Below are 11,694 nucleotides of genomic sequence, written 5' to 3'. Positions count from 1 at the left end.
GCTCGTAGTAATTTGTTCTAGTGAGTGATTGATGAAAATATTTTGTTTGAAAGGGGGCATTTCGGCTTTGTGATGGACGAACCATTTGCCGTAATGGATTGGCGCTATACAACCGGAAAATTGCGCAGAACACACAAACGGACAAATCAGTTTATAGGACTTTGACTGAGGTATACAGATAACATTTCTCACCAGTCTTTTTTTTTGTATAGTCTAAAAATGTTCGGTTTAAAAATAGAAAAAAAAAGTTATAGGCGCAATCTCTTCATAATCGGGTCACTTTAACACCAGTTTTCTCTTTTAAAAGCAAGAAACGCAAATTTATCAATTCATCACAAAATTTAGGCCTGGGATAATTTTTATTATGATTATTAACTGAATTAATCAAAGGCTTGTCGCGCAACTTATAACCACCTTATAAAATTCACCTTGTATAAGAACCTAATGAAGATGATTTTGATCAGCCATTACAACTTTGTGAAGATATGAGTAAACGAATTTTAAACAAGTAATATTTTATATTTTTTCGACAAATGTTTATTTTTTTTTTAAATGGCGTAGTAAGTCGTTATACACTGAAAAAAATGTGTAAGAATAAATGCTACAATTAGGTACAAAACTAAAAAAAGGTACAAATAGGGACGGTAACAAATGATTAAAAAAATTTATAAAATTATTATTGAAATGTCCTTAAAATTGTGATTGAAAGTGTTGCAATTTGATAATAAATTACATACAATATATCGAAAAATCTGATATATATTAAAAATAGGACCTACTGTTACAAAATTGAATAATCATAGACTACACGAAAAGTAGAAAGATTCCCAATAATATTGTAGAGTTTGATGACACATCCTATAAAAAGAAAGTGAATTATTTGTGAGACATTATAAAAGCAAAATATAATAAATTGCTAAAAATTTTAAGTTTATTTACTACAAGAAATTTGACATACCTTTACAAGTGTATAAACTATGGCTATTCTTCTAGAAAAATTTGCATTAACGTTGTAACGTTTTTTGCTACGTTTTATATATAACAAGCATACTATTTTTCATGTAATATCGATATAAAATTATATAAATTGCTGTTACAAAGTAATTATACTTTATACAAGATGTAGCAGTTTTTCCTTGTTTTTTTTAGTTTATATTTGCCTCTATTTTTAAGCGATATTTACTTTATTTTAGAGTGTACGAATTTAAAGTAGTTATTGGGATTTTTTTGAGTAAAATTTCTTTAGCTGAAATAGGGGTGAATAAATGATGAGTTTAAGAGGTACATACAAATGAAACGTCTTATTGATTATAAATATTACTGTTTATATAAGGTACATTTAATTGGACTAAACGCTGTAGGCCATTTTGAAGATGATGAAATGTATTAATTTTAAAAACCATAGAAATGATTAAAATTTACAGATAAATCAATCAAGTTTTAATTAATTTTATCAGTAATTTACAGATTCCAGCGACATAATAATAAAACAAAAATTGTTGATAAGGATACGTTTTAAAAAAAAGTTTAGTTCATAACAATCCTCATTTTTTCCAAGTTATCTTGAAAACCTAAAATTTTCTATGGGTATCTCATGTGACTGTTTTTCTATCTGGTATAGTTTCATCCCAATCATCAAACATTTTTTGATACGGGTTGTAGCGGTCCTTCCAAAAAGTCAAAAAACCCCAACTGTTTCCTAGAATAAATGAAACTTCTTAAATCGATTTTGCTTCTATAGTCGATGTATGAAAAAGAACAAAAAAAAACATAAAAGACACAAAAAAAGTCTTCGATCTAGCGTTTATAATATAACGGGAAAACAAGCGGGAAGTTTGCGCTGCTTTTCGCTCAAGTTTGGAAAATCGTCCACATTTTGAGCGAGAGAGCTCACAGGCAGGGGTAAATTTCCCGTCTTTCGTCTTTCAGTAGCCTGATAATCGCGGACCTGCCAACAGGGTTCGGTGCTGAGCGGACATCATCATCCGTTTTTCACTCGATCGTCGATTCGGAAAACTGCACGGCGGAGCGACAAACTACAAGAATTATTTTTGAAAGTTCCGCGCGCTCACCTTTATATGCAAAATGGGTTCGTTCAAATTTAAAGTTTCCTTAGAGCTCCCATGAAAAACGACTATGTAGGGACTTATCGGAAAGTTTGCCCAGATTTATCTTTCGAGAAGTTTCACGTTATTATGTTACAACAGGTGGAGATTTTTTCATGCAGGGCATAGCATAGTCAATTGTTTTGTAAATTTGGCATACAAGTTTTTTTTATAATGTCGATTTTTCATGGGATTTTCTTTAAGTGCATGTTTAGAAATAGACTTAATTATATACTTAGGGCACTTTCATTATTTAATATTCTACAGAATTTACTTCACTGATGACAAAAGGTAATTAATGTTCTAGTTAATTAAAAGTGTTTTATACTTGTGTTCTGGATTTATTGGCGTCAGTAAGATACCTATAAATGTGAAGAAATATTAGTGGAAAGAACCTTAAGGCTTTTATAAAAGGTAAGCAAGTTATTTAACATTTTTATTAACCTTTATATGGGCCATTTGTAAAAGATATAAATAACCCTAAATATACAATAAAAAAATCAAATATATCTGAAACTTCTCCTTGGGTCATTTTAAATATAGAAAATATTCTTCTGAATATTACGCTTTTTGTTTCATTAAAATAGTCCTAGTAGTTTTCAAGTTATTAAACTTTGAAGTTAAGCTTAATGCTCTTAGGGTTTCATAGATAAAAAAGTTCAATATTTCTGAAACTTCAATTCGGATCATTCTGAACTCTAAGCAATATTTAAAGAGAATATTTTTCTGAATACTATGTTTTCATTTCATGTAAATATTTTGGATAGTTTTTCAGTTATTCAACCTTAAAGTTTACCTTAGTATTTTTAGGGCTTCATTGACAAAAAACGTCTAGTTTTAGAGATAAACTTCTTCTCAAATCATTTTAAACTTCAAATAATATTTAAACGGAATATTCCTTTGAATATTGTGCTTTTTGTTTCATGACAATTTTCTTGATAGTTTTTAAATTATTGGACTTTGAAGTTAACCTTGTTGCTCTTAGGGTTCTAATATTTCTAAAAGCTCTTTTTATATTTAACACTTTACAGAAAATATTCTTCTGAATATTGCGTTTTATGTTCCATGAAAATATTCCAGGCAGTTTTTAGGTAATTGAGCTTAGTGCTCTTAGAGTTCCATAGATAAAAAAAGTCCAATATTCCTGAAACTTCATGTGGGGTCATTTTAAACTTTAAATAATGTTTAAAGAAAATATTTCTCTAAATATTATTCTTTTTTTATATTCCCAGGAGTTTTTAATTTATTGGAATTTAAAGTTGATCTTAGAGTTCTTAGGACCCCATAGATAAAAGAGTCCAATATTTCTGAAAATTTTATTTCAACTTGTAATATTTAAAGTGAATATTTCTTTGAATATAATGCTGTTTATTTTATAAGAATATTCCAGGCAGTTTTCCAGTTATTGGACTTTGAAATTGAGCTTAGTGCTCTTAGGGTCCTATAGATAAAAAGCCCAATATACCGGAAATTTCTTTTCGGATCATTTTGCATGCATAATATTATTTATAGAGAATATTCTTCTAAATATTACGTTTTTTGCTTAATAAAAATATTCCAGATAGTTTTTAAGGTATTGTACTTTGAAGTTGACCTTGGGGTCCTTGGGGTTCTATAGATAAAAATGTTTCTGAAATATTTCTGAAACTTAATCGCGGATCATATTGAACTTTTGAGAAAAACATTTGAGAAAAATTTTGTTCTGAATATTATGTGAATACCAATGGCAGTTTTTAAGTTAATCTTAGTGCTCCCAGGGTTCCATAGATAAATAAGTCCAGTATTTCTGAAATTTTATCTTGGATCACCTTAAACTTTAAATAGCGTTTAAATACAATATTCTTTTGAATACTATGCTTTTTATTTTATAAGAATATTCTTGGTAGTTTTCAAGTTATTGGAATTTGAAGTTGACCTTAGGGTTCTTAGAATCCCATAGATTAAAAAAGTGCCATACTTCTGAAACTTCTTCTCGGATCATTTTGTATTCCCAACATTATTTACAGGAAATATTCTTCTAAATATTGTGTTATTTGTTCTATAAGAATATTCCTGATAGCTTCCAGGTCATTGGATCTTGAAGTTGAGTTCAGTGCTTTTAGGGTTCCATGGAATCCTTTAAATTGTTATAAACTTTAAATAAAATTTAAACAGAATAATATTATGCTTTCTATTTGTTTATTTGACGCGCAAGCGATGCTTTTTTTGTGTATGCATGTATGTAGAAAAGTTGTAGATTATAAAATTCCCATTTAAAAAGGTTAATTCTTTTAGTACGATGTAACCGAAAAGACAATTTTTTTTCCCAATAATTTTCTCCAAGTGATTTTATTTATAGTATAAAAATTGAAGCGATTGTAAAAAATTTGGATAAAAAATCCGGGAAAATTGGTACTGAAAAGTGAAAAATCTCGATAAATTTTGGTCAATCTTTTTATCTTATAGATATGAGACAGTTGGTATTATTTTATTGGGATTAATATTTTAAAATGTCTTTTTTTTGCTTTTGAACTGTTATTTTTATTTGCCACATATACAGGGTGTCCCGGTTCATGTGGGAAATCTCTTGGATCCAGGTAGAACATCGAAAAATAATACCGAACGTTCCTATGAAAAAAAATTCCTACAGGCCTTCTTTAGGAAGAGACAGCCTCCTAAAGGACGCTGCTGGAAATTGGTTTTTCATAAGTTACTTTTAAACTACCCGGTAGAATTTAATAAAAATTTTAGGTGATGAACACTATTAGGGACCTCTTAAAATGACATCCTTAAAATACATTTACCTTGTTTACGTTACCAGGGGCGGACTAGGTTGTACACTTTAATGCGTATATTTTTAACACCCTGTATGTTAAAGTCTAAAAAAAATTAATTTGGATACCCTATACTCTAGGCTAAAAAAAGATACTCTTGTTCATTATCGATAAAATGAACCGTTTTGGAGAAAAAAAAAAAAACGAGCCAATGTTTTATTTTTTATTTTTTTTAAATGAGATAAGTACGCCAGTTATTCAAAGACCAGAAAATTTCGATGTAAGTCATTTAATTTAAAAAAAATACAGTGGTGTCCTAAAAAATACTTTTACAAAATATTTTTTATTTATTATACGTTTATTTCTTTTTTGTTATTCTTAAGATATACATAAACATAAAAAAAACTAAAAAAATAATGTAAACCAATTGTATTGTACCTGACTTATTTATCGGAATTTTTGCATTTTTGAACGCATTATTGTTACAAACGTTGCTATTCTCCAAATTTAGCAAATACCTATCATTTAAACCTAATCTTTGTCAACATATTCATCCTTTATTTGATAATATTTTTGCAATGCATTGGAAGCAAAAAGATTGTACGAATAAAGATTTCCCAATCGCATTATTTCCGATCAGAAAACATTGCAATGTGTTGATCAACGTCTAAGGGAAACTGGTAGGTTTCTGTTTTGCACTTAATGAGGTACTACTATTAAATTTCCTTAATGCAATTTTAGGATGTTTAAAAAAAAAAAAGAATAATGGTGGTCGGAGGAGAACAGCACGTACAGTGCAATTGGAAGAAAATATTTTAGACGCTGTACCTGACACTCCTACAACGAGTACTCGAAAATTAGCCGCTCAGCTTCATTCGTCCAAAACAATTGTACATATGGTACTTCAAGAACAACTGTTATACCCATATCACTTACAAAAAGTGCATGAACTACTGCCCAGAGATTTTGCTCCTAGAATACACTTCGCAAACTGGCTGTTAGATCAGCAGCGAAATAACCCTAACTTTATCAGCATGATTCTTTTTACGGATGAAGCAGGGTTTACCAAAAATGGAATTGAAAACTTACATCTCATAAAAATCCCCGTGATACTATTATTTCTCATCATCAACATCAATTCCAATCAATAAATATCTGGGCAGGAATTATTGGCAATTTTTTGATTGGGCCATTTGAACTGCCACCACGTTTAAACGGAGAACTTTATTTGGAGTTCCTCCAGAACAATCTTCCAGATTTATTAGAAGATTTGCCCCTTGCAACCCGCCGAGATATGTATTTTATGCATGATGGAGCCCCACCCCATTTTAGCCTTGCTGTAAGACACCACTTAAATAATACTTTTGAAAACCGTTGGATAGGTAGAGGAGGACCTGTTGCTTGGCCTCCTCGGTCTCCCGATCTAACGCCATTAGATTTTTATCTATGGGGTCACCTCAAAACCGTGGTGTATTCCACCCCAGTCGATACTCGGGAAGAACTGCTCCAAAGAATTACATTTCATTGTGATAATATAAAAAACAATCTTGGGTTATTGTGGCGAGTGCAGCAGTCCTCGATTCGTCGTGCCCGCGAATGTTTTAGAGTTCACGGAGCCCACGTCGAACCTACTTATGAAGTTTTTAATAATTAATTGTTTATTGCTCGTATTGAAGAATTTAACTTTTGTTTACATATTTGGTTTTTGGCATTTTTTTGTAAGTTGTTTGTTCTAATTTAAAAACATACACTCATCATAGGTTTTTTTTATTATTTTGTAAAAGTATTTTTTAGGAACATGTATTATTTTAAATTAAATGACTTACATCGAAATTTCTCTGTTCTTTAAATAACTAGCGTACTTCTGTCATTTAAAAAAATTAAAAAAAAAAAAACATTGGCTCGTTGTATTATTTTTTTTCTCCAAAACGGTTCATTTTATCGATAATGAACAAGAGTACCTTTTTTTCAGCCTAAGGTTCAAAGTATCCAAATTAATTTTTTTTAGACTTTAACATACAGGGTGTTAAAATAATAATATATAAAAAAATATACGCATTAAAGTGTACAACCTAGTCCGCTGCTGGTAAAGTAAACAAGGTAAATATATTTTAAGGATGTCATTTTAAGAGGTCCCTAATAGTGTTCATCACCTAAAATTTTTATTAAATTCTACCGGGTAGTTTAAAAGTAATTTATGAAAAAAAAATGAATTTTTTTTATAGGAACGTTCGGTATTATTTTTCGATGTTCTACCTGAATCCGACAGATTTCCCACATGAACCGGAACACCCTGTATAGATAAAAATAAATTAATAATTTATTAATATGTGTTTCTGAGTAAACTTACCTAAAAATCCTTTTTTCTATTGATTATTTAGTTAAATTGTTATTTTCTGAAAAAATATTCTTAAAAATATTTCAAAATTCTTGACACTTTTCATTCTACAAAGAATGATTTATTTCTGAAAAAAAAAAAACTAAAAATTAGCATAACTACTCAATCGACATATTTTAGCAATTTTTGACTATTTTTCGCAGATTGTCGAAAAAAAGGTAAAAAAATTAAATTTGTCCTAAAATAAATGGGAAATATAGAAATAACTTTTATTAAAAAAAAAACAGTGGTGATATAAAATAGCTGGTTTAGCACGCTGTTACTCAAAAGTTAAATTTTGTATTTAACTATTTTTGAGTATTATGTTATTATGCAAATACATTATTATTTTCCAGCAAAAAAATCTTAAAAACATTCCAAAATTGCTGAGAATCCTCCAAGATGGCCACCTTTTAGAAAATCACTAAAAATTAAAAAAAAAACTTTTTTTATAATAATTTACACAAAAAAACATAGATACGAATTAAATATTTTAAATATAAATTATAGAAATGTCACTAGCAAAAAATATTAAAGCTGAAAAAAAATTACGATAAAGAAGTTATACGTCTGCACTGAAACATATATATTACGTATAAACTGAAGCTCAAATTAAAATTCTATTCATATTTATTAATTGAAAGCAGGTCATAATTTAAAAAAAGGCGAATGTTCATTACTTAAAATAATGAATAGTAAACCACTATAGAAATTTAATTTAATTAAACGTATAACTCAAAGATAAAAAGAACACTTATCAACCTGGCTCAATCTGCACCCGCATTAATTTAAAGAACATTTAACCTAGATTTTATGCTTTACCTTTTAATATAAATTCTTAGTTTATTAAAAATAGCAGGTAGGAATGTATAAATTAAATAGAATTGAAAGAAAAAATAAGTGCCGCTTATTGTAGCATGCCTAAGTTAAAATTATACTAAATATGCAGTCTATATTCAATTGTATTATAGTACGTCCAAGCCTCTATTGATTTAGCTGAACTCAGCTTAATATCAAGTAGCAATAATCAATATACATACAATAGAAACGATAAATTCTAAATTCAAGCTGGTACAGACTTAATAAATTCTTAAAAACTGACCGTTAGAAGACCATCTCTCAATCTGGGTCTGCCCTGTTTAAATCAGAATGCGACATTTTTACTGTACTATATTTCAATGTTTTCATTATTTTCCCCGATAACGGTCATGCACCCAGACAATATCTTGCGACATTTTGTTGTATTTTAGTTCTGATAAAATCACAGATTTAGGACATTTTGGCTATTTTAAATTAAGATTTCCAGAATTGCAGAATTAGAAATTGCAGTCCTTTTTATGCCTCAAATCAGACTCCTTCAATATTTTTTTCAATTAAGAAACAATTTTTTCCTCTAAAAATCATTTACAAACGTTTCAATAAAATTGTCAAATAAGCATCTCAACTCTTCCTAAAACACTCCGTCAAAGGAGAGGGTAACTTGCCTTAACTATTCATCCAAGTTAGTTAGTCATTGTTATATTGAGAAACTTCTTGTGACACATAAAGTTTCGCTATTTTAATTGATCTATTTATAGCGTGGAAATTAATATCCAATAATTTTGTAGGAAAAAAGCTTTGTCATTTAGTACGATATAGTTAACACAAAATTGATCTGCTGCACCTAACCTTATTTTTATATTTAGTTTATTTATTATTAAAAATATTGCAGTCGATTGGGGTTAGATTTGGAAAACTAGTTAACCATAACCATATCTATTCAAAATTATTAAAAAAAAATTAAATTGCCCGATCAAAATTCTGCCTATAAATCAACACAAACGTTTACATTAAACTTCGTTCAAGCGTGGTTTTTTATGGTTTTATTCGGCCCAATTATGCATGAAATTAAAGTTACATCCCTTTGTGACCGTTAGGATATATTTCAAGTAAAATGGCTTACGTTATATTATATAATGATCAATATGCTATAATCGGACAGATCTTGGTTGAGAATTTCTTAACTAGGATGTACTAATTGGTACCAATAAAATGGAAGATAAAGCCCTTAATTCCAATAAAATCAAATTCCTGTCACTACTTTATACTAAAACTCAGAATATAAGAATATAATCAAGTCTAATTCTCATCTCAAGATTTATTATGCTTTAAAAAAAACTGAAATAAATGCGGTAAAAACCGAAAAAATTGACGATCACTACAAAATCTTGATGTACGTCTATAATAATTTCAACTACATAAGGAAAATGTCATTTAAAAGAGATGAAAGATGAGACTGGAAAGTGAAATGCAACAGAACCTAAAAAAATAATTTTTGACATAAAATTCCTTTAAAGAATTAATATTTCGCATCTGTAAAGGATTTAACTACTTAAAAAACCTTTTGACGGCTAATAAAAATGCGACTAGAAAATAAAATAAAAATATAATTTTTACAAATTTTCCATCCAATAATTTTGCAGTTCAATAAAATGAATGTAATGCTGCAAATGTTGCCGTATACCATATAGCACCTTTTAAGCCGTTGAATATCCAATGGATGTCCCCTTTTGGACAAACAAGCTATCCTATGGACATCCGAATAATGCCCAAATGATATCTAATGAATATTCATTGGAGAGTTAAACGACACACTTTTGGAAGTTTATTTCATATCCATTATTTGTCCTTTAACGTACATTTACTCGTACCAATTTTGCAAGATTGATATTTTTCTCACTAGAGTGCCTGGAAGAAATAAAATAATTTGTCACTTATTGGCAACTGAATATCTTGATTTCTAGTGGTTAAAACGTTGTAATTATTGATTAATTGGGATATTCTAATGGCTCTTTCAGCACTTTTTGGAAAACTTACTAGAATTCGTACACTAGAAATTAAGACGTTGATATTTTTCTCACTAGAATGCCTGGAAGAAATAAAATAATTTGTCACTTATTTGCAACTGAATATCTTGATTTCTAGTGGCTAAAATATTGTATACTCTAATGGCTCTTTTAACACTTTTTTTAAAAACTTAAATTCATACACTATAAATCTATGTATTAATATTTTTCTCACTGGAGTGCCTGGAAGAAATAAAATAATTTGTCTCTTATTGGCAACTGAATATCTTGATTTCTAGTGACTAAAATATTGTAATTATTGATTTCTAGAATACTCTAAGGGTTCTTTAAGCAACTGCTGAAAAAATTATTGAAATTCATACACTAAAAATTAAGATATTGATATTTATCTCACTAGAGTGTCTGGAAGAAATAAAATGATTTATCTCTATTTGGCAACTGAATATCTTGCTTTCTAGGGTCTAATATGTTGAAATTATTGATTTTTCAAATTTTTTAATGGCTCTTTTAGCACTTTTTGAAAAACTTACTAAAATCCATACTCTAAAAATTCAGACATTGACATTTTTCTCATTGGAGTGCCTGGAAGTAATAAAATAATTTGTCTTTTATAGGCAACTCAATATCTTGATTTCTAGTCGCTAAAATGTTGTAGTTATTGATTTTTGGGATATTTTGAAGAGTCGTCAAGTAACTGCTGAAAAAAATATTAAAATTCATACACTAAAAATCAAGATATTGACATTTTTATCACAGGAGTACCTGGAATTATTAAAATAATTTGTTTGGTTTTTTTTGCTTTGAAAAGTAAGTTGACCTTAAGATTGTATTGATTCGTATATTTGTATCATGTCTTTGACTGACCTTTTTATTTTTATGACTTATTACGATTTGTATTTTAACGATATTTGTTTAATTCTAAAATGCTCCTTCCTATGCTAATTTAATGTATCTTTTTATAGTGTCTTAAGCCCTGATGATGGCCTACGACCAAAAGCGCTAGGCAGCAATTTTTAATTTATTATACGCTGAATACAAGTAGTGTGTTTTATTTATTAAGCAAACATAGCGTAGAACTGATACACTCATTAAAATGTGATAGTTATTAATTTCTGGGTGACTCTAATGACTTTTAAGCTTTAAAATTAGTGTATACCTTAAAATGCATTCAAATGAAGAGCCTAAATATATATTATATATGTAAGAATTTAAAAAAAAATATTTTTTTACAAATAAATTTTTATTTTCATTTACAAATGTTATCCTTTACTTTTTGATAATGATCTTTGGCATGGATCTTTGGCATGACAAGTATCTATTATTTCACCTTTGGTAAAGAATGGACTACAGACTCAATGGAGGTTCACTAATTACGAAACACTACATTAATAACTAATGGAGCTTTTTTGCATTTAGCATTGACATTCGCTATCCGGGATGTGGTTCGTTATTAACCATTGTTTTAAACGTTTTAAAAAATCTGCCTGTACTTTCAGCTTTAATAACACAACGAAAACAACATAAACTAGCAGCTTGAATTAAATAATTGAATAAAGAGTTGTGAAAATTATGAATTTGTTTAATTTTTTTTCCCGAAAATTCTTATAAAAATA

The 11,694-nt window shown here is 28.8% G+C and overlaps 1 protein-coding gene across 3 annotated transcripts in view; it reads left to right on the top strand.

The window, feature by feature from the left end:
- The first annotated feature begins 1,946 nt into the window (after positions 1–1,946).
- LOC126748578 (Kv channel-interacting protein 4-like) overlaps positions 1,947–11,694 on the top strand; it is a 118,266-nt gene continuing 108,518 nt past the window's right edge. For 2 of the 3 annotated variants that reach the window (XM_050457909.1, XM_050457908.1), the window contains exon 1: positions 1,947–2,089. In XM_050457909.1, the coding sequence (XP_050313866.1) occupies positions 2,086–2,089 (4 nt within the window). In that variant the 5' untranslated portion in view covers positions 1,947–2,085. Of the gene's footprint in view, positions 2,090–2,372; positions 2,520–11,694 lie in introns of all 3 variants that reach the window. The other variant, XM_050457911.1, reaches the window with a different exon arrangement.

This window comes from Anthonomus grandis, chromosome 22 (assembly GCF_022605725.1).
Source record: "Anthonomus grandis grandis chromosome 22, icAntGran1.3, whole genome shotgun sequence".
In the NCBI taxonomy this organism is placed as follows: domain Eukaryota; kingdom Metazoa; phylum Arthropoda; class Insecta; order Coleoptera; family Curculionidae; genus Anthonomus; species Anthonomus grandis.
The sequence above is the reverse complement of the archived record's forward strand: the minus strand, read 5'-3'. Positions and strand labels throughout refer to the sequence as shown.